Genomic DNA, 16618 nt, shown 5'->3' with positions numbered 1-16618 from the left:
CAGGAACCCACATGGACCTCCACCCAGCTCTGTATCCTTACAGAGTGACTGGTCTGCTGGACGCTTCACTCTTTTTAAGGGATACAAACTGTCTGCTGCAGAGAGGTGATCTGTTAGTAATATAAACTTTTTGATGTCAGTTTGGTGTCCAATGTTCCCTCTAAGCTGTGTACGTGCACAATTGCGCACTGCTGGCACAGTCTCTGTGCACAGAAATCTGTGTTGCACAGAAAAAATTTTTTAACCTGAATTGAAATTAAAATTAAACAATTCTGTTTTGCAGTGTTAGTAAGTGACTGGCTGCTCCAGTATGGGATTAGAACGATGCCACCTTATCCTATAGTCCAGCCAATAATGCGATTCACATTCGTATATACACAGCTAATCAATGTCGTTGACAGGCTATGACAGCGTCCTTATGTGCCGACACCGGTGTTTTAGCGAGCAAAGCGGCTGATGTGGAGTGAAGCCACGTTAATGACAGCGTGGAGCATTGGAGATGTGAGCAGGACAGACGGAACAACTGACGGGAAAAGTGTGGACTTTATACCAGTTTTAAATTGTGTTGGTCGGCCACGTAAAACCAGAGTTATGATAAAATATCTGCAATGTTTGGTTTTCTTCCTGAATACTGTCGTTGTTTCTATTTACTGCGGGAAGAAACGATAAAAACGGCGTTTTATAAGGAAAACGCTCCAAAGCACTCTCCACCTGTGAGCAAAAACAAGACCAAAAAAAAACTCTCCACCCTTTCCTATTGGTCGAAAAATGTACCATGTCGACCAATCAAAAAATGAAATGGCAACATAGCATTTAGTTGTTTAGGAAGGGGGAAGTTTTAGGAGTGACGGCGGTGTTTTGAGATGTGAGAGATTTGCGACATTTAGCGTGTTTAGCATATAAAGTTGGTGTGTTGTCTTGTGTAGTTAGTGTGTAGTTCAATTCAATTCAATTCAATTTTATTTATATAGCGCCAAATCACAACAAATGTCGCCTCAAGGCGCTTCATAGATACAGAGAAAAACCCAACAATCATATGACCCCCTATGAGCAAGCACTTTGGCGACAGTGGGAAGGAAAAACTCCCTTTTAACAGGAAGAAACCTCCGGCAGAACCAGGCTCAGGGAGGGGCGGGGCCATCTGCTGCAACCGGTTGGGGTGATAGAAGGAAGACAGGATAAAGACATGCTGTGGAAGAGAGACAGAGATTAATAACAGATATGATTCAATGCAGAGAGGTCTGTTAATACATAGTGAGTGAGAAAGGTGACTGGAAAGGAAAAACTCAATGCATCATGGGAATCACCGGCAGCCTACGTCTGTTGCAGCATAACTAAGGGAGGATTCAGGGTCACCTGGTCCGGCGCTAACTATATGCTTTAGCAAAAAGGAAAGTTTTAAGCCTAATCTTAAAAGTAGAGATAGTGTCTGTCTCCCGAATCCAAACTGGAAGCTGGTTCCACAGAAGAGGGGCCTGAAAACTGAAGGCTCTGCCTCCCATTCTACTTTTAAATACTCTAGGAACAACAAGTAGGCCTGCAGAGCGAGAGCGAAGTGCTCTAATAGGGTGATATGGTACTACAAGGTCATTAAGATAAGATGGGGCCTGATTATTTAAGACCTTGTATGTGAGGAGCAGGATTTTGAATTCAATTCTGGATTTAACAGGAAGGCAATGAAGGGAAGCCAAAACAGGAGAAATATGCTCTCTCTTTCTAGTCCCTGTCAGGACTCTTGCTGCAGCATTTTGGATTAACTGAAGGCTTTTCAGTGAGTTTTTTGGACATCCTGATAATAATGAATTGCAGTAGTCCAGCCTGGAAGTAATAAATGCATGAACTAGTTTTTCAGCGTCACTCTGAGACAGGATATTTCTAATTTTAGAGATGTTGCGCAAATGGAAGAACGCAGTCTTACATATTTGTTTAATATGTGCGTTGAAGGACATATCCTGGTCAAAAATGACTCCAAGGTTCCTCACAGTGTTACTGGAGGCCAAGGTAATGCCATCCAGAGTAAGAATCTGGTTAGATACCATATTTCTAAGCTTTTCAGCGCCGAGTACAATGACCTCAGTTTTATCTGAGTTAAGAAGCAGAAAGTTAGTGGCCATCCAAGTCTTTATGTCTTTAAGACATTCCTGCAGTTTAACTATTGGTGTGTGTTATCTGGCTTCATGGACAGATAGAGCTGGGTGTCATCTGCATAGCAGTGAAAATGTATGCTATGTCTTCTAATGATGCTGCCTAGGGGAAGCATGTATAATGTAAACAGAATTGGTCCTAGCACCGAACCCTGTGGAACTCCATAATTACCTCAGTGTGTGAGAGAGGACTCATCCATTTACATGCACAAATTGGAGTCTATTAGATAGATATGATACAAACCACTGCAGTGCAATACCTGTAATACCTACAGCATGTTCTAATCGCTCTAAATAGAATATTATGGTCAACAGTATCGAATGCTGCACTAAGGTCAAGAAGGACAAGCACAGAGATGAGTCCACTGTCAGAGGCCATAAGAAGATCATTTGTAACCTTCAATAAAGCTGTTTCTGTGCTGTGATGAACTCTGAAACCTGACTGAAACTCTTCAAATAAACCATTCCTCTGCAGATGATCTGTTAGCTGTTTGACAACTACTCTTTCAAGGATTTTTGATATGAAAGGAAGGTGGAGATTGGCCTATAATTAGCTAAGACTGCTGGGTCCTAGAGATGCTTTTTGAGTAAAGGTTTTAACTGCAGCCACCTTGAAGGCCTGTGGTACATAGCCGATTATTAGAGATAGGTTGATCATATATAAGATCGAAGAATTAATCAATGGCAGGACTTCTTTGAGCAGTTTTGTAGGAATGGGGTCTAAAAGACACGTTGATGGTTTGGAGGAAGTAATTATTGAAGTTAACTCAGAAAGATCGATTGGAAAAAAAGAGTCTAACTTAACATCAATGGAACTAAGAGTAGCTGTAGATAATATTACATCTGTGGGATGATTATTGGTAATTTTTTCTCTAATGATAAAAATTTTATTTGTGAAGAAGTTCATGAAGTCATCACTAGTTAACGTTAAAGGGATGGTTGGCTCAACAGAGCTCTGACTTTTTGTCAGCCTGGCTACAGTGCTGAAGAGAAACCTGGGGTTGTTCTTATTTTCTTCAATCAGTGATGAGTAGTAAGCTGTTCTGGCTTCGCGGAGGGCTTTCTTATAAAGCAACAAACTATTTCTCCAGGCTAAATGATGATGTAGTGTAGTCAATAGTTTTGTTGTGTGTGTGAGAACAATGAGGCGACTGCTGAATGTTACAGGTGTTACAGCAGTGATACATCTGCTGTTGTCAGGCCTGCAGGTATCAGGCTGTTGCTCTCCTTTATCTCATAGTGGACAGAAATTATTTTTGGGAGTGGCACAAATAATTTGTGTGGCATCAGATTTGATGCAGAACAGCTGATTGTTCTGTAAATAGTTTGAAATGTTTATTTAAAAAAACTCCTTGGCTGCACTTTTAGGTAAAGAGCTGCGAAAAACTTTGTTTTACTTTTTTGAAGAAGTAACTATATAATTAATTGCCCATCATTGGTCATTATATACTGTATTTTGCAGACAGAGTTACAGGACTCTCTCCCAGACCACAGACTCAGACTCATAATACAAGTCAGAGCTTTATAAAGAAAAAAGAAAAAAAAAGAAAGTTGTATTTTCAAAATTGGAGTTCAAGTTATTTTTCCTTCCAATAGTGTTAACATACTACACAGGTCATGAACAAGATTTTTTTTAAAAATTTTTATTGTAAGTGGGCTAAAGCAGTTAATTAAAAGTAGTCTAACATAAATGTAAATGGTGTAATTTGATTATTTTAATAAACATGTAACTTGGATGGATTAGATGCTGGTGTGACCACATTGCACACGTCTCATGTTGCTCACAGTGGTCCAAAGGACGCTCAGGGAGTTTGTGTGTTCGCTCAGACACATGAAACATTAGAGGGAGCATTGTTGGTGTCTCATTTAAATGATTTTTATGTTTCTTGGTTTCTAAAATTGATCTCTGTAGGAGACAATGTCTCAAAGGACACACAAGCACAGGTGTCACTGTCATTTTCAACTGGTTTTAAGCCACTTTTTGACAGACAATTTATTTTAATTAGAGGTGAAAATTTCAGACATCAAACATCTGGATCCAAAACTATCATACAAAAAAAATGCTACAAGTGTGTAGCATCACTGCATTAAATCAAACATGTTATGCTACCCACTGCAGCTTTTATTGCTTTTTAAATATGAACTGACACAATGGGAAAAGCAAAAACAAATGAACAAAAACACACTGAGAGCACTCCTCAGAGTTATCAATGATCTGCTGGTTTGCCCTGATGCTGACTGATGCTGTGGTTAAGTTCTGCGGGGTCTGTACTTGGAACCCCCCCCCCCCCCCGTTTTCTCTTTCAACTATTTTAACTGAGTGACAGTCATGAACTCAGCACATTGAATGACCACATCCATAAAATTAAATCCTAGATGGCACAAAACATCTTGTAGCTAAATACAGATCAAACCGGGGTCATTATTACTGGCCCTATTGCAGCTAACCCATATTCAACACTTCTGAGTGCTTTGTCCCTGAGATGAACAAATTTTTCTAAACATCCCCACTTCACTTTTGACAACCAGCTGATCCAGAATCAGTCTTGTTTTATGCAGTGTAGAAGACTCAGTTACATTAGCACGGTCTATCCAAAAGACATTAAAGATGGTGATATACATGTTAGATTTCCTCTAGGCTAGATTTTGTAACCCATCATCATGCTCTGGCATCAGATCTTATCACATATTATTCATAATCTATTCATAATATTCATAACCAAAGTATAATCTGAGGTCCTCAGCAGAGGCTCTGCTGGTTGTCCCAAAATCTTTGCTTAGAACAAGGATGATAAGCATTTCTCTGTTAGTGCAATGATTACAGTGGGGCAAAAAAGTATTTAGTCAGCCACCGATTGTGCAAGTTCCCCCACTTAAAATGATGACAGAGGTCAGTAATTTGCACCAGAGGTACACTTCAACTGTGAGAGACAGAATGTGAAAAAAAATCCATGAATTCACATGGTAGGATTTGTAAAGAATTTATTCGTAAATCAGGGGTGGAAAATAAGTATTTGGTCACCTCAAACAAGGAAAATCCCTGGCTCTCACAGACCTGTAACGTCTTCTGTAAGAAGCTTTTCTGTCCCCCACTCGTTACCTGTATGAATGGCACCTGTTTGACCTCATCATCTGTATAAAAGACACCTGTCCACAGCCTCAACCAGTCAGACTCCAAACTCCGCCATGGCCAAGACCAAAGAGCTTTCGAAGGACACCAGGAAAAGAATTGTAGACCTGCACCAGACTGGGAAGAGTGAATCTACAATAGGCAAGCAGCTTGGTGTGAAAAAATCAACTGTGGGAGCAATCATCAGAAAATGGAAGACATACAAGACCACTGATAATCTCCCTCGATCTGGGGCTCCACGCAAGATCTCATCCCGTGGGGTCAAAATGATCATGAGAACAGTGAGCAAAGATCCCAGAACCACACGGGGGGTACCTGGTGAATGACCTGCAGAGAGCTGGGACCAAAGTAACAAAGGTCACCATCAGTAACACACTACAACGGCAGGGAATCAAATCCCGCAGTGCCAGACGTGTTCCGCTGCTGAAGCCAGTGCATGTCCAGGCCCGTCTGAAGTTTGCCAGAGAGCACATGGATGATACAGCAGAGGATTGGGAGAATGTCATGTGGTCAGATGAAACCAAAGTAGAACTTTTTGGTATAAACTCAACTCGTCGTGTTTGGAGGAAGAAGAATACTGAGTTGCATCCCAAGAACACCATACCTACTGTGAAGCATGGGGGTGGAAACATCATGCTATGGGGCTGTTTTTCTGCCAAGGGGACAGGACGACTGATCCGTGTTAAGGACAGAATGAATGGGGCCAAGTATCGTGAGATTTTGAGCCAAAAACCTTCCTTCCATCAGTGAGAACTTTGAAGATGAAACGAGGCTGGGTCTTCCAACATGACAATGATCCAAACCACCACCGCCCGGGCAACAAAGGAGTGGCTCCGTAAGAAGCATTTGAAAGTCCTGGAGTGGCCTAGGCCAGTCTCCAGACCTCAACCCCATAGAAAATCTGTGGCGGGAGTTGAAAGTCCGTGTTGCTCGGCGACAGCCCCCAAAACATCACTGCTCTTGAGAAGATCTGCATGGAGGAATGGGCCAAAATACCAGCTACTGTGTGTGCAAACCTGGTAAAGACCTATAGTAAACGTTTGACCTCTGTTATTGCCAACAAAGGTTATGTTACAAAGTATTGAGTTGTATTTTTGTTATTGACCAAATACTTATTTTCCACCCTGATTTACGAATAAATTCTTACAAATCCTACATGTGAATTCATGGATTTTTTTTTTCACAATTCTGTCTTCTCTCACAGTTGAAGTGTACCTCTGGTGCAAATTACTGACCTCTGTCATCATTTTAAGTGGGGAACTTGCACAATCGGATGGCTGACTAAATACTTTTTGCCCCACTGTATTTGGAATAAACTCAGGTGATCAGATTGGTGAGCTTTTTACCAGCAAGTCTTACCTGTGCGTCCACAAGCAGATGCCGTTTTTATTGAGATATTTTAATTATTATAGAGCTTAGTGTGCCACTCTCTCTATGCTAATATGAGTTAATGGTTCTTAGTCATTAGTCTCTGTCTCTCACTTTCTCTCTGTAATAAATAGAAGTGATAGTATCAAAAACATTATTTCAGTAATTACAATAGAGTCTGGTTATTAAATAATAGGAAACCTTGTGCCCGACAATGATGAGAAGCGGTAGCTATGCCACTTGTTGAAACTGGGGCACTAAAGCCTTGTGTAGTCAGGGTCAGGCCACTTGGTTGTTTTAAACCAAACTTCTGAGCAGTGTGGTTCAAAACACTGGTGTGGTTCAGTGTTTCGAAACATCTGCGCTTGGGAAGCTTGACATAGTGTCAACATGTCTGTTTCAAGCTTCCCATCCATACTGTAACCAGAGTCCCACTCACTAGTGGGAGGGGAGGGGCGGGGGGGGGGGGAAGCAGCAGATGAGAGCAAGCAAGAGAAAACTGGACAAGGGAAAAAGAGTAAGAGAGAGTAATGAGGTAAACTTTAGTCCTTGTAGCTAAAATCTGATTTGTTTGGGTTTTTATTTAGACCTGAGTCAAAGTTTTTTTTTCTATACTGTCATTTAGCACCTTGTTCCCTTGTTTTCTTTACCAAATCTGCTGTTGAAGCACTGATCGCTAAGGTAAAAACTAGAGAGTGTATTTTGTGTTATTTTGCCGACAAGCCAGGTTTTTATACCAATTAGAGATCTTCGCATTGAAAATCCTCGACTGTCTCGAGACAGCCCTGGCACAGCTTCCACCCTCTTTGTTAACGCTGGATCACCTCCCATTTAAGAAAGAAAGATTTTAGTAGGACCATAATCTCTCAGGGCTTATCACAAGACCTGATTACAAAATGATTGTCAGTTTAAATAGTTTCTCTCTGAGTTGTATGGAAACTTGATCTTGTGCCTCTAGCACTAATTCCAATCACTTTGTTGGCATTGGACCGGTAACACATTTAGGTGTCACTGAACATTCCTAAATGATCACTCTGTAGGTCCAGTGAGTGAAAGGGTTGCATTAATTTGAACTGCACCTAGTTACATTAAGATATTAGAACTGAGTGGATAACTTAGAACTGATTAACTTAAAAATCTAAGTTAACCCTAAAGGAAAATAATCCAGCCATACATGTTGCTGATGCAGATCTGGATTAAAGCCAAACCTGAACTGCTTTTTTTTGTATATCCTGGGATTGTGATGCATAAATTAATGTGCACTGGAAATTTTGTTTCTATTTCAACAGTATAAACTCTCACTGGTCTTTGATCTGTTATTTTACAGCTTCCAGTTAGAAACTGTTCATGCAAAGCTAGACTCTGGTCCCAGCTGTCTGTAAAAGTCACATGGTTCAGTCCATGTATTTAAACTCTGTGCTCTAATCAACTCATCCTCAGCCTTTTCGTTGAATAACCCAGAGGAATTCTTACATACATATAATACAATACATTTAAACTCCAGCTGCTCACAGTACGACCATAATCCTGAACAGTGTAAATGACAGTGTTTATCTCTGAGTGGTGCTCTGTTCTTACAATGCCGAGACTTACACTGCTTATGTTTAGCCTGCAAACCAGTTTCTCTTTAGGATAATGAATGAATGTTTTCTAAGTCTTCAATAGGTTCTGTGACTGCAAATGAAAAACACATTTTTCTTCTCTAACAGGATCTATGGGAGACCTGCTGGACCTGGACCTGCACCCAGCTGTGTGTCCTTAAAGAGTGACGCGTCTAAAGATCGCTTCATTTATTTTAAAGTCCAGCCTCTGTCTGCTGCAGAGAGGTGAGCTGTTAGTAACACGAACTCTTTGATTTGAACTCTTTGACTTAACTGCTTGATGTTGTTGGATATAAATGGCAGTACAAACACGTCATTCCCTCAATCCCATTTATACTGTCTATTAAAAACAAGTCTGTGGTTTGTAAACAGCTGAAAATCCACTTCCGCAAACAGGTAGTGATGCTCGTGCTCATGTTTTCTTCCATCAGCAATGTTGTGCTGTAACTTTGCTGCACAGATTTCACTTTTATTCATAAAACTCAGAGACTCAAACACTGGTTATTATTTTTAACTTCTACAAACTAAAGTCACTCTCCACTTTTCTCCACTTTTCTGAAAATCCATCCAGTAACAATCAAACTGTAATCTGCTAAAATGTAGAAAATAAAGTTTCAAAATTCAGTGTAAAACAAGTTCATATATCTTACTGAAATGATACTCTTTAGTGGATTGTGTCTTATTTTAAGTGTAATGGGATATTTAGACTAGAAATAAGACAAATATACTTACTTATTACAAGATTTTGAGTTTTTGCAGTGTAGGCTAGTTGGCCTAGGATAGCCTTGGTGTTCTCCTGGACAAGCTAGAGGAGGTAGCCGGGGAGAGGGACGTCTGGTCTCCTCTGCTTAATCTGCTACACCTGTGACCCTGATATAAGTGGAAGAAAATGGATCAATGTCTGCAAGCTCCAAACATCCATCTGTCCACACAGGTTGTATTGTTAGACTTGCTGAGTTGAATTAACTGGTAAGACCAGCATCACTCTCTTATTTTGTGTGCTGACCCTGGTTTGGCCCTTGGTGTGATTATGAAGTCCACTGTGCACTGTCCTTGGCCTTTTATCAAGCCTCTTACTAAAATACACGCACACACCGATCTCTGCTCAGATTCCCCTTTTTATTCTTTTCTCATTCTTTTTTCTTTTTTTCTTGCTCACCGGTCAGTTGCATACTCTGCTGCAACCCAGTGCAATCTAGTGGCTGATGCAAAAATAGGTCAACATGTTACACACTGCAGATAAACAGGTCAAAGTTAGCAAAACCTTTAAGGTGGGCAGGACTCTGAGAACGTTACGATGGCCAACCTGTCAAAAAGCTGTCAAAAGCAGCATGTGGTAGGACATGATGACCTCTATAAAGTGATACGACTCTTCTTTATTTCACCAAGGTTATACATAAAAACAAGGAATTGTACTCTGGTTCACTTTTCTGTGTTCATGAAAAAACATAACCCCATGCTCGCTCCTTCTTCCATTGCACTTGGAGCATGGTACCCAAACTTGGGTGGGGGTGATGATGATATTGCCTCCTCTAAACTGTCGCCCTTGCTCCCACTTACTGTAGCATTTGTGTTATATCTCATTGATCTCTAGCCATGAGAGCAGTTCTTTCTTCCGATGTTGAAACACTGGGCTTGTTTCTCTGTCGATTTGGACGTTAGGTATCTGATGGGTCTCTGCTTTGCATGTTCTGCAACAGTTTTTAATGCTCTCTTACAGGTAGCTCTTTACGCTCAGACGGGAATCTCAGATGGGCAAATCAACTTAATTTAGACTCTATGGAAGTGCTTCCCAAAGGGAGAGGGGTTCTTATGCGATTTGTCAGTTTAACAGACAGTTCAGTAACTGTGTTAAACCAAGTTACACCATGGCAGCAACATAAGCACCATTTTAAACTGCAGTTGTTTAATATTTGGTTTTATTGTCCATCAACAGCGTAGACTACTTGTCAAAAGTTTTAGAACACACCAATGTTTCTAGTTATTTATTGCAATTCAAGTCTTTCAACTCCAATGAATAGTTTGAAATGGTACAGTGGTAAGTGGTTACCTTAAAAAAAGGTAAGGTTATCCCAAAATGAAAAACAATGTACATTTCAGAATTACACAAAAATGCCCTTTTTTTTTTTAGCCAGAACTACCTCAACTACCTCAAAAGGACAAGATGGTAAGCTGGAAAACATGGAGAAGCCAGAACAGTTTCCAAACCTAAACCCCATCAAGCTGCTTTGCCCTGGGTTGTCGACATAGTGTTTTCAGTTTTGTCATGTTCAGTTTATTTCCCACATCCATGTTTTTCACTTTCTGTTTTCTGTCCCAGCATGTCACCTGTGTATTGTGTTCTGGTTAATTCCATGTATCATTAGTCAGACTAAGTTCAGCTGTGTACTCACTGGTTTCTAATCACTCATCTTAAGTCCTTTGTCGTGTCATTGATGTTGTCTACACCATCCGTGTGTCCAGTCTAGCCAGCCAGTTCAGTCATCTCATCATCATCAGAGTGTTACATACTACTTTCAGACCTATGCTGCATGCAACCAAAGGATGAAACACAAATATCTGACAAAAACCATGAGGCAGTTGTGCTGTATAAAATAATGTGGGGCCACCAGTTTTAAAGATAAAAAAAATAATTCAACACTGCTCCACTTCAATAAAAATATGACTCATGACACTGATTCTCAAAAAACAGAAACTGTGAGTTTGTGCAGTACAGACTGTATCCAGTCTTTATTAAGAAAAAGATGGATAAACTAAACTATCAATGTGTCCATGAGCAGTGAGCAGACAGTAATTTTATTTTGTTTAATTTAAGAAAAGACTCGACATGCTGGACATCAGTAAGGATTTAAAACGGACTAAAAATGCCCAATGTTTTCAGAAGTTTAAGGGTTGACTAAGTTGATTCATGTGACGTTGTTTAAGGATTGCCCCTTACCAGAAGAATATTGGATCTTTATCCTGTGCTTGCACTGATTCTTCATGATTCCTCCACAGAGTGGACCAGCAGAACTCAGAGGTTCCCAGTGATCAGTCTGCCCAGCAGCATCAAACACACCTGGACTCCATATTTATGGTCTGTACTTATACAACAAGTACTTTCACATCTATTCTGTTCACAGTCCTCTCCATGCTGCTCTTTGTAGACCAGTGGATTGTCAGTGTGTCCAACATGGATCTGATGTTTGGCTCCATGATTTCCGTCTGATTGGCTCATTCATAAAGTATTCTGTTCCAGCTGCTGGAGGACAACATCATCACTTTTGTGAAGAACGAGCTGAAGAAGATCCAGAAGGTTCTGAGTCTAGATTACCCAGAATGCTTAGAGAGTCAGAGGGAGGAGGAGCAGAGGAGGAGCAGCAGAGAGGCATTTGTGAAGATCACAGTGGAATTCCTGAGGAGAGTGAAGCAGGAGAAGCTGGCTGACCATCTGCAGAGGAGTAAGAGGATTTCAATAAATATTTGAGCTGCTGATTGAATAGAAAATTTATTAATCTCTCAAGAGATGCACAACATGTGTTCAAAGTTGTCATATTGAATTTGTAAATCATGAATTCATATCCTTTGTTTATTTATTCAGAACATCTTGCTGAAGTTTGTCAACGTAAACTTAAATCTAAGCTGAAAAAGAAGTCCCAGTGTGTCTTTGAGGGGATTGTGAAAACAGGAAACCCAACCCTTCTGAATCAGATCTACACAGAGCTCTACATCACAGAGGGAGAGACTGCAGAGGTCAATGATGAACATGAGGTCAGACTGATTGAAACAGCATCCAGGAAACCAGACAGACCAGAAACAACACTCAGACAAGAAGACATCTTTAAACTCCCACCTGGAAGAGATGAACCAATCAGAACAGTGCTGACAAAGCGAGTGGCTGGCATTGGGAAAACAGTCTTATCACAGAAATACACCCTGGACTGGGCTGAAGACAAAGCCAACCAGGACATCCAGTTCATATTTCCATTCACATTCAGAGAGCTGAATGTGCTGAAAGAGGAAAAGTTCAGCTTGGTGGAACTTGTTCATCACTTCTTTACTGAAACCAAAGAAGCAGGAATCTGCAGCTTTGAACACTTCCAGGTTGTGTTCATCTTTGATGGTCTGGATGAGTGTCGACTTCCTCTGGATTTCCACAAAACTACAATCCTAACTGACCCTAGAAAGTCCACCTCAGTGGATGTGCTGCTGATAAACCTCATCAGGGGGAAACTGCTTCCCTCTGCTCACCTCTGGATAACCACACGACCTGCTGCAGCCAATCAGATACCTCTTGACTGTGTTGGCATGGTGACAGAGGTCAGAGGGTTCACTGACCCACAGAAGGAGGAGTACTTCAGGAAGAGATTCATGGATGAGGAGCAGGCCAGCAGGATCATCTCCCACATCAAGACATCACGAAGCCTCCACATCATGTGCCACATCCCAGTCTTCTGCTGGATCACTGCTACAGTTCTGGAGGATGTGCTGGAAACCAGAGAGGGAGGACAGCTGCCCAAGACCCTGACTGAGATGTACAGGAAGAAGGTCAAGTATGATGGAGGAGCTGAGACAGATCCACACTGGAGTCCAGAGAGCAGGAAAATGATTGAGTGTCTGGGAAAATTGGCTTTTGATCAGCTGCAGAAAGGAAACCTGATCTTCTATGAATCAGACCTGACAGAGTGTGGCATCGATATCAGATCAGCCTCAGTGTACGCAGGAGTGTTCACACAGATCTTTAAAGAGGAGAGAGGTCTGTACCAGGACAAGGTGTTCTGCTTCATCCATCTAAGTTTTCAGGAGTTTCTAGCTGCTCTTCATATCCATCTCACCTTAGTCAAGTCTGGACTCAATCTGCTGGAAGAACAAAAAACAACCTTTGTGAAGTCTGAAACAAGAGAATCTGGAGAAACACACTTATACCAGAGTGCTGTGGACAAGGCCTTGCAGAGTCCAAATGGACACCTAGATTTGTTCCTCCGTTTCCTCCTGGGTCTTTCACTGCAGACCAATCGGAATCTCCTACGAGGCCTGTTGACACAGACAGGAAGTAGTTCACTTACCAATCAGGAAACAGTCCAGTACATCAAGGAGAAGCTTAGTGAGAATCTGTCTGCAGAGAAAAGCATCAATCTGCTCCACTGTCTGAATGAACTGAATGATCATTCTCTAGTGGAGGAGATCCAACAGTCCCTGAGATCAGGAAGTCTCTCCACAAATAAACCGTCTCCTGCTCAGTGGTCAGCTCTAGCCTTCATATTGCTGTCATCAGAGAAAGATCTAGACGTGTTTGACCTGAAGAAATACTCTGCTTCAGAGGAGGCTCTTCTGAGGCTGCTGCCAGTGGTCAAAGCCTCCAACAAAGCTCTGTAAGTTGTATGTCACAGTAGCATTCACATTAATTGCGGTTAATAGCCTTGTTAAATGATGAACTAATGTGTCTGATCATGTGTGTTTTGTTTATTTAAATTTTTTATATTTTGTTCCTGTCCTGTTTGTCCATGTAGCTATTGAAATTGTTCTCTGAAACCATCAATAGTCCACTTTTCCCCAAGTGGACCCTTATGGCTTTTGCTGTAATTTGACTTGATAGTTATGTTTTATTAGAAGATAATACCAACCCAGACCCCCAACTGGACGGCCAGCTCCTGCTTCTAGCCTCCAGCCCCCGATAGTGAACAGAGAACGGAGGTGTGAACAGACCCCATGTCTCATTCCGCCTACTCATGTGTGGTTGTCATGAGTGTAAAGTGCATTTAAAACAGGGGAACATAGCATCAATGACCCTCTGTGTTATGGAGTGGGAGGAGGGAAGCAATTAGGGATCAGGAGGAAAGTATGGGGGGACTAACTACCCCCTACCTGTTGCCTACTCACCTACTGACCGCCATAGGCACCTGGTTCCCCTGTGTTAATAACATGTTAAGCCCTTTGGGGTTTTTAGGTTACAGCTTAAAGTTGACATGGCCAAATCAAATTGACATTTTTTTCTGCAATTACAATCTCTGTGTAAACCATCTTGGTATCAAAATAAAGCTAACATTGTGACAGTTCATCAGAAGTGCAAACATCAGAGCAGATGCAACTGTATCAAATAACTGACCATAGGAAAAAACAAAAATATGAAGGAGTATTTCTTTGCTTCATTTTTTATAACACATGCTTTAGTAGATTAAAAAAAATGAAGAAAACAATGAATCAACAAATGGACATTACCTGTGCAAAGGTCAATACTGCTGAAGCGAAACAGAACTTTACAGACTGTTGATTTGAGACAGCAAATTATTTTGCAATTTGTCATAATCTATCAAAGTTGAAATTTCTTTAGTATTCAATAAAAGAAATTGAGTTGTTTTGTTTTTTTTGTAGAAAGTGGTTTTTGAAAAAAAATTAACAGAACCACGGGATTTTTGTTTTTAGATCTTTATTCAAAATCAGTTTACCTGCTCTTTAGTCATTTGTTGTTTTAATAGTTTGTTGTTTAGATTCTGAAAGAATCTGAGCTTCAAAACTGAAATTGTGACGTTTCTGTGGATATCACACATCCTATATTTATTTAAATAATAGACATGGTAGTACATCCTGTTAAATCAGATATTCTCCCTCCCGCCTCTGCTACTGGAGGGCTGAATAAGCCCAGTTATTTCTTGATACTTCGCACTTTGTGTTTTGTCAGTTGACCAGCATGCCACAGCAAAGTATGTAATGCAAACTTGTGTTTCTTGTGTTTCTTTGGTTTTCACTGTGTAGCCTGGTGTGGCTTACTATACTTGCTGTACACATAAATAAGGGATTGATGAAGAATGATTTAGCTGAAACCTCCCCACCTACCCCCCCCCCCTCCCAACATGATCTCTATAAATGAACTGTCTGATATTTCTCTGAAAAATAAATAAAAATTTATCTAAATTATATAATAAATAATACAAATAATTTTCTTGTTTGCTCTTATTGTCTTATCAGACTGAGTGGCTGTAACCTCTCAGAGAGAAGCCTTGAAACCCTGTCCTCAGTTGTTAGCTCTCAGTCCTCTAGTCTGAAAGAGCTGGACCTGAGTAACAATAACCTACAGGATTCAGGAGTGAAGCTTCTGTGCGTTGGGATAGGAAGTCAACACTGCAAACTAGAAACTCTAAGGTCAGTGTTAGGATGCCTGGGTCGTTGACCCAGGGCTTTTGAGTTTATTATATTATTTATAATTTTTAGTCTTTGGGTTTTTGTGAGTCAGGTCTTATGGTTTGTCTCCGTGTAATCCTTGGTTGCTGTCTCCCCTGTCTGCTGTATCCCCGTGTCCAGTCTGTGTCTGCCCTGGTCCCACGTCTCTGTTCCCTCTGTTGTAGTGCCTGCATGTGAGTCTGTGTCTTTTGTTCAGTCTGTGTTTTGTGTTTCCTGTTTTACTTTGAAGGTTTCTGTCTCTTCTCAGTGTGTTCAGTTTACGCTTCCTTGTCTCGTCAGTTCTGATTTGCCCCAGCTGTGTTTCCCTCCTGTTGTCCATTCCCTGATTGCTCCCTCTATGTATTTAAGCCCTGTGTTTCAGTTTGTCATTGTCGCGATCTACCGTTTAGTTAGCTGTGTGTTTTTTCATTCCTTCGGTGTAAGTTTATTTTGTTTTTCCCTGTTATGTTATTTGAGTTTAAGATTAAAGCGGTTTTTGAGTTTAAGTTTTGTCTCCGGAGTCTGCACTTTGGGTCCTTCTCCTGCCTGCACGCAGCCACCCCATAACAGAAGATCGCGACCATTACATGGACCCAGCAGACAGTGAGCTGTATGAGCGTCAGGAGGCAGCCATCGCCCAGCTGGAGGAGGAGCTCCGCTGGAAGCCGTGGCGCACTCCGGATTTTGAGCACATATTCCGCGGAACTCGGCTGGCTTTTGGAGGTCCCCGAAGTTGCCAAAAGCCTCCGCCTGCTGCCCCGCTCACCCCCAAGCCTCGGCCGCTTCAGGTGGGAGTGCTCCGTTTTTCTTCGGATGCTCACGCTCTAGCCTCTGCATTGCCGTCCCGCACGTCAGAGGCTCAGCTGTATGCCCCGTCAGCTTCCTCACCTCGGAGGAAGCGACGCTCACGCCGCCGTCACTTTTCACCTGCCGAGCAACTTCCACTGGTGAGTTATAATGACTGCTTTTCACACATCCCACCTGAAACCATAACTGAAAAGGACAATAAACTCACTCCAGACACTGTTGGAGTCTCCCTTTTGGATGATGACATAGACTGGGAAAAGCCTTTTCGTTTTGCTCCCTCTGAACAGGGAGAAGCCAAAGATAATAAGCACTCGCCAAAGGCTGTTAAAGGAAAAACTGTGAGCAATCGTAGCAGGTCTAACACACACAGTTCAAGTCCTGGCAGTTCTGGTTTTGTCAAGTCTGGTCCAGTCATCCCCAAGTCAGTTCAC

At 41.4% G+C, this 16618-nt stretch overlaps 1 protein-coding gene across 6 annotated transcripts in view; it reads left to right on the top strand.

Moving 5' to 3' along the window:
* Positions 1-16618, top strand: part of LOC146510784 (protein NLRC3-like) — a 161617-nt gene that overhangs the window by 5920 nt on the left and 139079 nt on the right. For 3 of the 6 annotated variants that reach the window (XM_085172659.1, XM_085172655.1, XM_085172657.1), the window contains 2 exons: positions 4-105; positions 8352-8468. In XM_085172659.1, coding sequence (XP_085028785.1) covers positions 4-105; positions 8352-8468 — 219 coding nt within the window. Of the gene's footprint in view, positions 1-3; positions 106-8351; positions 8469-11240; positions 11320-11481; positions 11684-11823; positions 13599-16618 lie in introns of those variants that run through there. The other 3 variants (XM_085172656.1, XM_085172660.1, XM_085172658.1) reach the window with 2 other exon arrangements.

The sequence above is a fragment of the Neolamprologus multifasciatus genome, chromosome 9, assembly GCF_963576455.1.
Source record: "Neolamprologus multifasciatus chromosome 9, fNeoMul1.2, whole genome shotgun sequence".
Lineage (NCBI taxonomy): Eukaryota > Metazoa > Chordata > Actinopteri > Cichliformes > Cichlidae > Neolamprologus > Neolamprologus multifasciatus.
The sequence above is the reverse complement of the archived record's forward strand: the minus strand, read 5'-3'. Positions and strand labels throughout refer to the sequence as shown.